The 11,382-nt window shown below is 42.7% G+C and overlaps 1 protein-coding gene across 1 annotated transcript; it reads left to right on the top strand.

Annotated features, from left to right (window-relative positions):
- Positions 1-5,350: 5,350 nt before the first annotated feature.
- Positions 5,351-11,102, top strand: LOC103646525 (acetyl-coenzyme A synthetase, chloroplastic/glyoxysomal). The gene is made up of 18 exons (XM_008671255.3): positions 5,351-6,127; positions 6,470-6,616; positions 6,702-6,857; positions 6,960-7,082; positions 7,168-7,336; positions 7,860-7,942; positions 8,086-8,187; positions 8,289-8,377; positions 8,488-8,578; positions 8,690-8,803; positions 9,192-9,268; positions 9,342-9,420; positions 9,519-9,587; positions 9,666-9,841; positions 9,947-10,003; positions 10,108-10,198; positions 10,315-10,413; positions 10,568-11,102. Exons 1-18 carry the CDS (start codon positions 5,825-5,827, stop codon positions 10,751-10,753), a joined length of 2,211 nt encoding a protein of 736 aa, XP_008669477.1. The 5' UTR covers positions 5,351-5,824; the 3' UTR covers positions 10,754-11,102.
- Positions 11,103-11,382: the final 280 nt, after the last annotated feature.

Raw genomic sequence — 11,382 nt, 5'->3', positions numbered from 1 at the left:
TCAGCTTAAAGACTTCCATTCCAGATTCCAAGCCTCTTGGGAGCACGATTTATTCCAGCCTGACCCTGCAAAACGACTTATGGCCAAATTTAAAAGAGCAAGAAAGGTGATCCATGGGTGGCAGAAATCTTTACCCAATCTAGCTAAGTTGATTGTTAAGGCGGAATTGATCATTCAATTGATGGATTTTATTGAGGAAAGCAGAGATCTAACAATTCAAGAATGGAACTTTAAGAATGCTCTAGTCCATCACCTGCAGGGTCTTCTTTCCAATCAGCGTACCTACTGGAAGCAGAGAGGTCAAATCAAATGGGCCACGTTGGGGGATGCTGGTACAAAATTATTTCATGCTAATGCCACTTCCAAGCATCGTCACAATAGTATCTTGTCTCTGTCTTGTGATAATGGCATGGTGGCTTTCTCTCATAAGGACAAAGAAGAGGCTCTGTTCCAAGCCTTCAAAAATTGATTAGGGACCTCCCAGCCAACATCTATGGTTTTCAACTTATATGAATTGATTCAACCTGCTAATAACTTGTCAACACTGGAATTGCCATTCTCGCGCAGTGAGATAGACCAGATCATCAGAAATCTTCCTACTAATAAGTCCCCAGGCCCTGATGGTTTTAACACGGATTTTGTGAGAAAATGCTAGCCGGTGATTGCTTCAGACTTCTATGAGCTTTGTGATAATTTTTTTGAGGGATCAATCTGCTTAGAAAGCATCAATGGTTCTTATGTGACTCTCATCCCTAAGCTTTGTTCGCCTACTTCAGTGGGGGACTATAGACCGATATCTCTCCTCAACACAAGCATGAAAATCCTGACTAAGCTTCTTGCCAATAGACTGCAGCTGGTTATTACTAATTTAGTCCACCAGAATCAATATGGCTTCCTTAAGGCAAGGACAATTCAGGAATGTCTAGCATGGGCCTCTGAATACATCTCTATTTTTCACAAATCGGGTAAAGAAATGGTTATCCTAAAATTGGACTTTGAAAAGGCTTTTGACAAACTAGAGCATGCTGCTATCATTGATATTTTGAGGCATAAGGGCTTTGGAGACAGATGGCTTCACTGGATCTCTTTGATTCTTGGCTCTGGTACGTCACAAGTTCTTTTGAATGGGGTCCTGGGCAGATGTTTTCATTGCAGGCGTGGGGTTCGGCAGGGGGATCCCCTGTCCCCCCTTCTCTTTGTCTTAGCTGCTGATCTGCTTCAGTCAATTATTAACAAGGCCAAGGATTGTGGCATCCTCAAGCTCCCGATCCCGCTTTCCTGTGGATCTGACTTCCCGATTATCCAATACGCAGATGATACAATTCTGATTCTGGAAGCGTGCCCTAGACAACTCTTCTTTCTTAAAACGATGCTTAATTCATTTGCTGACTCTACAGGGCTCCATGTGAATTATAACAAATCTAATATTTATCCCATCAATGTTTCAGAGCAGAAAATGACAATGCTAGCAAATACATTTCACTGCAAGGCGGGGGCTTTGCCCTTCACGTATCTTGGGCTTCCTTTAGGGCTTAAAAACCCAATTTGGAAGCTTTCATTCCTCTCATTCAGAAGACTGAAAGAAGACTAGCTTCAACTTCTATTTTCCTATCTCAGGCTGGCAGATTACAAATGGTCAACGCAGTATTTTGTCCCTTCCAACCTATTACATGTGAACCCTGAAGCTCCCAAAAACTGTGATCAAACAGATTGACAAACTTCGACGGCATTGTCTCTGGAGAGGGGCAGACATAAATGCAAAAAATCCTCCTCAAGTTGCTTGGAAATCAGTCTGCAGGCCAAAAACCCAGGGGGGGACTTGGAGTCATCAACCTTGAGTGGCAGAATAAAGTGCTCCTTATGAAATGCCTCCATAAATTCTTTAATAGAGTCAACATCCCATGGGTTAACATTATCTGGGACACTCATTACAACAACTCTTTGCCCTCAGCTAAATCAGTTGGCTCGTTTTGGTGGAAAGATATTCTCAAAATCCAGGATTCTTTTAAGGAAATTGCCCAAGTGGAGATTGGAAATGGTAAATCTACTCTCATTTGGAATGATCGATGGAATGGGCAGCAAATATCTGAAAAATTCTCGGAGCTTTGGTCTTTTGCCTTTGTCAAGGAGATTAACATTAGTCAAGCTCGGCTGGCTTCCCCGAATGAACTGTTCCACATTCCCCTTTCTGCTGAAGCGTTCAAGCAGCTTCTCTCACTTCAGGACACCCTTGGTAATCTACAGTTGCTTGATCACAATGATATTTGGCGATGCAGTGCCTCTTCCAATCAGTTTTCTTCTCAGAAGGTCTATGCTCACTTGATTGGCACCCATCAGTCGCTCCCTCTCTTCTCTTGGTTATGGAAATCTAAATGTCAACCTAAACACAAAGTATTCTTCTGGTTATTACTCAAAAATAGATTGAATACCCGCTCCCTTCTCAGACGACGTTCAATGCCTTTAGACTCCTTCACCTGCGACAACTATATACTCCAGATTGAAGAAACACCTATTCATCTGTTCTTTAGATGCAACTTTGCTAGGAGATGTTGGCTACTTTTGGGCTTCCTCCTGCCGTGTTCTACGGATCTTCTGCATACCTTAATGAGAATTAGAAGACGCTTGCAAATTCCTTGGAGGTTAGAAACTATTATCATCATGACGTGGTGCATCTGGAGGTGCAGAAACAATTGGATTTTCAACGAAATCCCCCCTTCAGTTTCTGAGTGCAAGGCTATGTTTAGGAGTGAAATTGCCTTATTATGCCATCGAGTCAAGCCTAATCTTAAGGAAGATATTGCATCTTGGTTACTCAATTTAGGGCTGTAACTCTTCCCCCCTCGGCTCCCTCTTCCTTCCCTTTCTTTGTAATTTTCCTCTTTCTCCCTAAACTCAGTTCTTTTGATTTAATAATATTACTGTAGTACCTTCCTACAGTACCTTTACTTCAAAAAAATGACACTGTTTACAGAGTGAAGTTTGAAATATAGGATGAGATAGAGAAGCTGTTGGAGATAGTCTTCGGGGCGGTGCGGGAGGGAGTTCAACTGGTACACTGGAACAGGGCACCCAAATTTTTAAGGGCCTCCAAATTTATACATGTATAGCTCATATAATATAGAAGTCAGGTTATGTAAAGCAAATAGATAATTTTCTTCTACTGACTGTTGCAACGTTTTAGACTCTCGCCTCCTGCCTCCACCGCCAGGCACCCTGCATGCCTGCACCCAGCAGTCCAGCACCTCAACCAATCCTGTCCGCTGCTAGCACCTTGCTGCTCTTGAAGACATTTACTTCTTGTGTCCGGAATTCTAAAATCTGAATCCTGATTCTGTGGCTGTCGCCTGCCAGTACCTTGCGTCCGGAATTCTAAATCCCGATCCCTGCTTGTTATCCGGAATTACTAAGCATCAAGGTAATTTTCTAGAAAAAATCCTCTGTTAATATATCCTTTAATAATTATAATAGTTTAATTGTTCTTTTTATCTTTTGTGTGCATGTTTATTAATTTACTAGACGTCTAGTATTTGAAGATCTAACTATCGGATATCATGTCTTCGACCAATCGATCTAGAAAATATGAATTTGGTTACGAAAAGCGACATGATTCTTTTCCTAATGCAAGTATTGCATATAGAGTTTTATTGACCATTCTTGTGACTGTTGCATCAACAGAGCGAAGCTTTTCTAAAGTCCTATTTGCGTTCTACAATGACATAATAAAGACTTACAGATTTAGCCACAATAGCACTTGAGAGTGGATTATTGGACATGATTGAATATGATCATATCATTGAAGAATTTATTTCAAGGAACACTAAGAGAATGAAGTTGTTCAAGTAAAATTCATACAATAAAGAGTTAAATAGGTATTTTTTCATAAACTCTATTTCTATGTACTACATTACAACATTTTAATACTTACAGTTCTGTTTTTAAATAATTTAGCAATAAGAGTTTTTTATTCAATAGTTTTGTACAGGGCCTCATTTTCTTCCGGCACGGGCCTAATAGTCTTAGAGATGTAACGAGCATGAGGTCACTGTTAGCTGAGGTGGAGGCTGAGTTTTAAGGAACCTAGAACAACATTATAAATGAAGGACCATATACCATAAGAACTATTTTCTTATTATTCTATATATTAGCTAATTAAAATAATTCTATGTATCGTAAAACAACTTGAGTGGTAAAAAATAGAAGTAAAATTATTACATATTGTACAGATCACCTTGTCCTCTAACATTTCTAGACACAAAATCATCAATAATAAATTCAATACTAATATCATCTAACAAAAAAATTTCAATACATAAAATTTGTTAGCCCATTAAACTTTTTTTAGATGTAGACCTTAAAAAGTTAATCAATAATTTTAGTTATTTTAGTTTTAAGAAGTTACTTTCAACAGATGCCATATTTTCTAGTATTGTAAATAATATATGATAATCAACAGTATATTGACTCAAATATTTCTATATCACTAGGGTAAGCCCCTCGAAAGTGGGAGCCCACCGACCGTCTCACTCGACTTTCCATGTTGGAGCCTCTGAAACACGTTGTTCGGTTGGCTTGCTTGATGTGTTGTTTCCTATTGTTTCTAAAGTATATTGAGCCTTAGGATAGCGACAGCAGCAGCCGGAGCGGCTCTAAGCCCAAGCGATTAAAGGTATATTTGGTTGGACGTACAAGAAGGGATATAAGTGGGCGGCCATATTTTCTATAGTGCGTGGTTGGATGAGAGTCACGTGAGAGCGAGGTGAACACCGAATCAATTGTTGGTGGCGGCATGGTCCAAAAAAATCGAGGGGACGATGTCGTCCCCGTATCATCCTAATTTGATCTTAAACCAAACACATCACGTTCTGTTCTGACTTCGGTGGTGTACAAGCCTGCCAGCCAGCTTTGGCCGGTCACAGCCGTAGTTGTGATCTTAAGTAAAAAATAAATCTATACACCGTAAAATAAGAATTTGTGCCGTAAATAAGAATTTGTGTGGATTCAATTTCTTGATAATTTAGAAGTTACTTTCTAGAAACTGTTTGAGAGATTCTTAAGAAGTTCAAAAATTTTGGAACTAAACTTTAGAAACTCTTTAAACATGACGTTGTGTCAAATGGATCAAACAGGGCATTGGTTTGTCGTACCGGCAGGCCGCAGCAGAGAACTGAAGCGGAGTTCTTTTACCATTTCTTACGGCTCACGGGGCCTCGAGACGCGAACACATATAGCCAAATCTAGTGACGACCGGAGCAGGCGCTCGCGACCAAAAACAACCGCCAGGCGGAGCCCGCCCGCCACCGCCACGCCAGGTAGGCGAGTCAAATACCGTCCAAATCCCAGCCACAGACACAGCACAACCCCCGTCCGCCGATCGAGTCCTCGAACCCTCATCGCGCACGTATAAACCGGGGCAACCGGCCAGCCACAGACACAGCACAACCCCCGTCCGCCGATCGAGTCCTCGAACCCTCGTCGCGCACGTATAAACCGGGGCAACCGGGGACGCGGACCTCTTCATCTCCGTTCCCGTCGCCGGCGACGCTGGTCTCTAGGTGTCAGGCCGCGCGAGCCCTAGCATAGCAGCTGTAGTAGTGCTAGACTGCTAGTAGTTTAGCAGGGCGCTCCGCGCGTCAGTTCCACCAGAAACAGAAAGGCAAATTCGGCTTCGCTTTTACGCCCGCTTGATTTGCCTCTTCCACCCTCTTCCACCAGAAGGCGGGCGGCCGAGCGACCAAAAGTCAAAAGGAGGATTGGCCCACGGCCACGGCCGAGAGCGGCAGGCGGGCAGGGTGAGGTGAGGAGAGGCCATCAGGGCCGAGAGACCATGGCACAGCATATATACGCCACCGGCTGCGGCCGCTGCGGGTGCGCCCGCCCCATCATCCGGACACTACTGCCCGCGCTGACCCACCATCTCGCCTCCTCGTCTCTGTTGCGGCGCCGGAAGGCTCCCATGGGCGCCAGCGATCACCTGGGCCTGGCGGCGGTGGCCGCCGCCAAGCCGCGGAATGGCAGGACGTGCATGGCCGTGCTGGGCGAGCCACTGCCGGCTCTTGACGACCCCGGCATCCTCGTCCACCCCAGCGCCGACTTCGCCGCCCAGGCGCTCGTCTCGTCCACGAAACAGGTGATCGTACTACTGCCACGCGCAGCCTTCCGTTTCTATTTGTCCACATTCGTGCGCAAATGGGTGGCGCGCGTTCGGCGGCCTGCGCCTTTGCGCCGCCGAATGTGCGGCTGGTCGTGATTCGTTACTGCGGGCACCGGGTCAGATGATGCAGACAGGACTGGGGATCGGTGGCCCTGTTGGCCTCTGTTGTTGTCCATACGCTTGTGGGATCTCACCTCGTAGGGTCCATAATCTGAATCGAACATTCAGTATCCGTGTGGATTACTTTTCGACTTATCGTGATGGATGGATGTGATTGGTAGTAATTTATTTACATGGTTTTGCAATAATTGTAAACAGTACCGAGATATGTACCAAAAGTCGATCGACGACCCAGCTGGTTTCTGGTCAGAAATCGCAGATGAGTTCTACTGGAAGCAGAAGTGGAGCCCTGATAATGTTTGCGCTGAGAACCTTGACGTGACCAAGGGGCCGATCATGATTGAAGTACGTTATTCCTTAGTTTCAATGACTGTTTCTAATGGTGGAAGGATACAGGATCTGGATGGTTACTGGTGTTTGGCATTTGCAGTGGTTTAAGGGGGGAAAGACCAACATATGCTACAATGCAGTGGACCGCAATGTGGAGGCAGGGAATGGGGACAAGATCGCCATGTACTGGGAGGGGAATGAGCCCAGTCAGGATGGGAAGCTCACCTACTCTGAACTGCTGGAAAAGGTTTGCCAGGTAAACATTCATTCTTTTATGCCAAAAACAGCTGCATGTAGTTTGAACGCAATGTGTGCAGAGCCTGGGCAGTCTAATGTGTTCTGCTGTGCTTTCTGATAGCTGTCAAATTACTTGAAAAGCGTCGGCGTACGAAAAGGTGATGCCGTGGTGATCTACCTACCAATGTTGATGGAGCTGCCGATTGCAATGCTTGCTTGTGCCCGCATTGGTGCTGTTCACTCGGTAATTGTTAACCCCATGTTTGGATGTCAATTGTTCTTAATGATTATATGTATACTTGATTGATTTTGATGATGAATATGTTCAGGTTGTGTTTGCTGGCTTCTCAGCAGATGCACTGGCCCAACGAGTCATTGATTGCAAGCCTAAGGTTGTTATTACCTGCAATGCTGTGAAAAGGGGGATGAAAATCATCCATCTCAAAGATATAGTAGATGCATCTCTGGATCAAAGTGCAAAGAATGGAGTTGATGTAGGTATGCACTAGCATCTGAGTATAGATGTGTGGCCTGTTTGCAAATCTGAGCTACAATATAATTTCATTTTGCCTCTACCACCCTTGTTCCATGTCCATGTTAACCATAGTCTCTTATATTATATCAGGAATTGCACTCAGGAAATATCCTATGGAGTTAGATATTTATAAGATTTCCTGCCTTGACTTCCTGATATTTTTGTGTGGCCTTCTATTTTCGCACCATATCTGCAATTTTCGTTCTGGTACCACTTTTTTATAAAGTATTTTGTGACAAAAAGGGCAATCTTAATCTACACCTGTCCTGCCACCAAAAATCATCCTTCATTTTGGTCACAGTTCTTGCCTTCGGTGGTCGTTTTCCTTCCTTTTTTTGGAACATGACTGGCTACCTTTTGATGTCTTAAAATAAGTCCAAAGCACCAGCATACTGTTGATCATCTCACATCATGTACTTTTTCAGTGAGTACGTACTAATCTGGTTCGAAGAAAAACTAATTTTAAAATTTTCTTTTGCTGAGAAGGCATTTGCTTGACATATGAAAATCAGTCCGCTCTGAATAAAGTAGACACTCGATGGAAAACAGGAAGAGATGTCTGGTGGCAGGTATGCCAAGATCAAAATTGCAACATACTTTCTGCGTGCACGGACTCTGCAGAACTTCTGTGATTCATAAAATAACCTTCCAAACCCTTCTGTATCAGCTGTATCACTAATCAATTTATTTCTGAATGAACGATGATGAATAGGATGTTGTGCCTGATTTCCCAACTAAATGCGATGTGGAATGGGTTGATGCAGAGGATCCACTGTTTCTTTTGTACACAAGTGGCAGCACAGGAAAGCCAAAGGTAGTCTTAAACTCTTAATCTCATTATTCTCATAGCCATAATCTCATATATTGTTCATGCCCCTCTTTAGCAAAGATACTAACATACTGTGAACCATACAGGGTGTGTTGCATACAACTGGGGGATATATGGTCTACTCTGCTACAACATTTAAGCATGCATTTGACTACAAACCAACAGACATATACTGGTAATATGCCTGAATTGTGTCTTCTGGTGGACTAAATGTTTACCTGAAATCACTGGATCTCTAGTAGCTGTCATTTTCTTATCATTGTTTCTCTGTTTCACTTAAATCAGGTGCACTGCAGATTGTGGCTGGATTACTGGACATAGTTATGTGACATATGGTCCACTATTGAATGGAGCCACAGTTCTTGTTTTCGAAGGGGTAACAGCAAAAAAATTTATAGTGATGTACTATTGACTTATGTATTTTTGGGTCATTTTGGAATTGTTCTATATCTAATTTGTAGTCTATTTTCTTGGACACAACTCTTAGGCCCCAAATTACCCTGATCCTGGCCGCTGTTGGGACATTGTTGATAAATATGGAGTGACAATATTTTATACAGCACCAACACTTATACGCTCACTTATGCGTGATGGTACTGAGGTAATACTGCTTGCTGTTTGTTTGATACTAATAATCCTAGAATGCCAGGTGTGCTATTCAGCTCTGATGTTTATGATACAGTTCCAAGATATAAGATCAAAAGGAAACAAGTTAATATTTGTTGTTCCTAAATTGATTGCAGCTGATCTCTATTGACTTACAAGTTTGTTATGGAGCCTGCATGAACTGTTAATAGTAGAAAGCATACCTTTGAGAGTGACATCTCTAATTGTCTAATACTAGTTGATGTCCATATGATTTAGTCATATGATCAAAATAATTTGAATTTTAATGGGCAACGTTCGCTAATATCATGCTAAACCATTCGCTAATATCATGCTAAACCATTCTTCTTGGGTAACCTTGATCTTCTATTGTATATTTACAGTATGTTGCTCGGTACTCTCGCAAGTCTCTCCGAGTACTTGGAAGTGTGGGTGAGCCAATCAACCCCACCGCATGGAGGTTTGTAATGACTGCTACCTCTTATAATTTGTATGTGCTGAAAATGTCTTAAATGCTCCGTTATGGATTTCAGGTGGTTGTATGATGTTATTGGTGACTCACGATGCCCCATATCAGATACTTGGTGGCAGACTGAAACCGGGGGATTCATGGTAAGTGTCTTCATATTTTTCAAGGAGAATTTAGAGTTTTTTTTAAAGTGAGTCATATTACCTATCAAATTGAAGTTTAATTATTCTTGTTTTATTAGATCACTCCTTTACCTGGTGCTTGGCCTCAAAAGCCAGGATCAGCAACGTTTCCTTTCTTCGGTGTGCAGGTACAGGCCATTGCTTGATTTATATGAAATGTAAATTTGTGATTCCTTGTTTCTGTAATAACTTCACCTGATTCACAGCCAGTCATTGTTGACGAGAAAGGTCGGGAAATGGAAGGAGAATGCAGTGGATATCTTTGCATAAAGAAATCATGGCCTGGGGCTTTCCGGACTCTGTATGGAGATAAAGAGAGATATGAGACGACATACTTCAAACCATTTGCTGGATATTATTTCTCGGGCGATGGCTGCAGCAGGTACACATCAAGTATTTAATTCAACAGTAAATATGGTAGCTCGTGTAAATTTGCCACCCAGCTTTACATGTTTATATCGTATAACATTCTAGATGTGCTTATCAGGGATAAAGATGGCTACCACTGGCTGACTGGAAGAGTTGATGATGTTATCAATGTTAGGTAATCCAGCTACTTATTTGATTCATCCTTCTTAATTTTGATTCATGAGATGGTTTAAAAAGGCTGCCAAAATGTGGGTGTTTCATTTTTCCTTTGAAAATTAGTGGACACCGGATTGGGACAGCGGAAGTTGAGTCTGCTCTGGTTTCACATCCAAAATGTGCTGAGGCTGCTGTTGTTGGTATTGATCATGAGGTATATAGTCCAGGACATGTTTTTTCCCTCGGTTTTAGACTTTTAGTGTAATAGTGCTCCATTCGTTATCCCCCTATTTAATCAAATCTGGTCTTAAAATTTGACTACATTTGTAGGTTAAAGGCCAGGGAATATATGCTTTTGTGACTTTGGTGGATGGTGTTCCCTACAGCGATGATCTACGGAAAAGCCTCGTTACGACGGTCCGCAGTCAGGTACTCTCTTTAGACAGTTTGCTTACAGTTACAGTGATGGGATTTCTGGAAGATGTTTTTTCTAAGACGGCAAATGACCTGATTGGCAATGTCACTCTGTCCTGCAATTTCTATGTTTTTTCAATGACAATCGATGTAATTTTTTCACATGTAGATTGGTGCGTTTGCTGCTCCTGACAAGATCCATTGGGCACCTGGGCTCCCTAAGACACGAAGTGGGAAGATCATGCGAAGAATCTTAAGAAAAATCGCATCCAGGCAACTAGATGAGCTCGGCGACACGAGCACGCTTGCTGACCCTGGTGTTGTGGACCAGCTGATTGCACTCAGTGACAGCTAATCTATCGGCTATGTGGGAGGGGGTGAGACATGATCACTGCCTGCACTATACTTATGCAAAATTCAGCTTTATGATGCGAGGTCTGTTGGGCCCAGCGTTCTCTTAATTGCTTCGGTGTCATGGGGATGCCAACAAAAGAGAGATGCTGCGAACTTGGGGAGATGCGGACATATGCGGGGTGCGTCTGTAAATTGTTGGATCGCAGTCACTGATAGTTATTGTACATTGGTAAATAAGGAGATGAAGTGTATATGCGAGTTTTGGCTAAAATGTTTAATGATAGATCTCGCATTTTATGGTTACGTACAGGATTCAGCCATGGACATTGAAGGACAACGTGTTTACTACACCTCTTTGTTCGCTGTTCAAAGCATGAGCACCATCTTAGAAACATTGGAATTTAGGGATCTACATGAGAATTGAGCTGCTTCGGTCGAATTTCTGCGGAGGCAGCTGGGATGTGTCCCAAACTAGACACGGTCGGTACCAATACTCCTTGAACCAATGGGGCACGGGAATTTGGCAGAGTTCCGCTCCCAACTTCGGAGCGGATTCTACGTATCTCTACCAAACACGATACAATTGTATTTTGGTAGGTGATAAATCGCTTCTTCATTTATACTATTGAG

Source organism: Zea mays, chromosome 2 (genome assembly GCF_902167145.1).
Source record: "Zea mays cultivar B73 chromosome 2, Zm-B73-REFERENCE-NAM-5.0, whole genome shotgun sequence".
In the NCBI taxonomy this organism is placed as follows: domain Eukaryota; kingdom Viridiplantae; phylum Streptophyta; class Magnoliopsida; order Poales; family Poaceae; genus Zea; species Zea mays.
The sequence above is the reverse complement of the archived record's forward strand: the minus strand, read 5'-3'. Positions and strand labels throughout refer to the sequence as shown.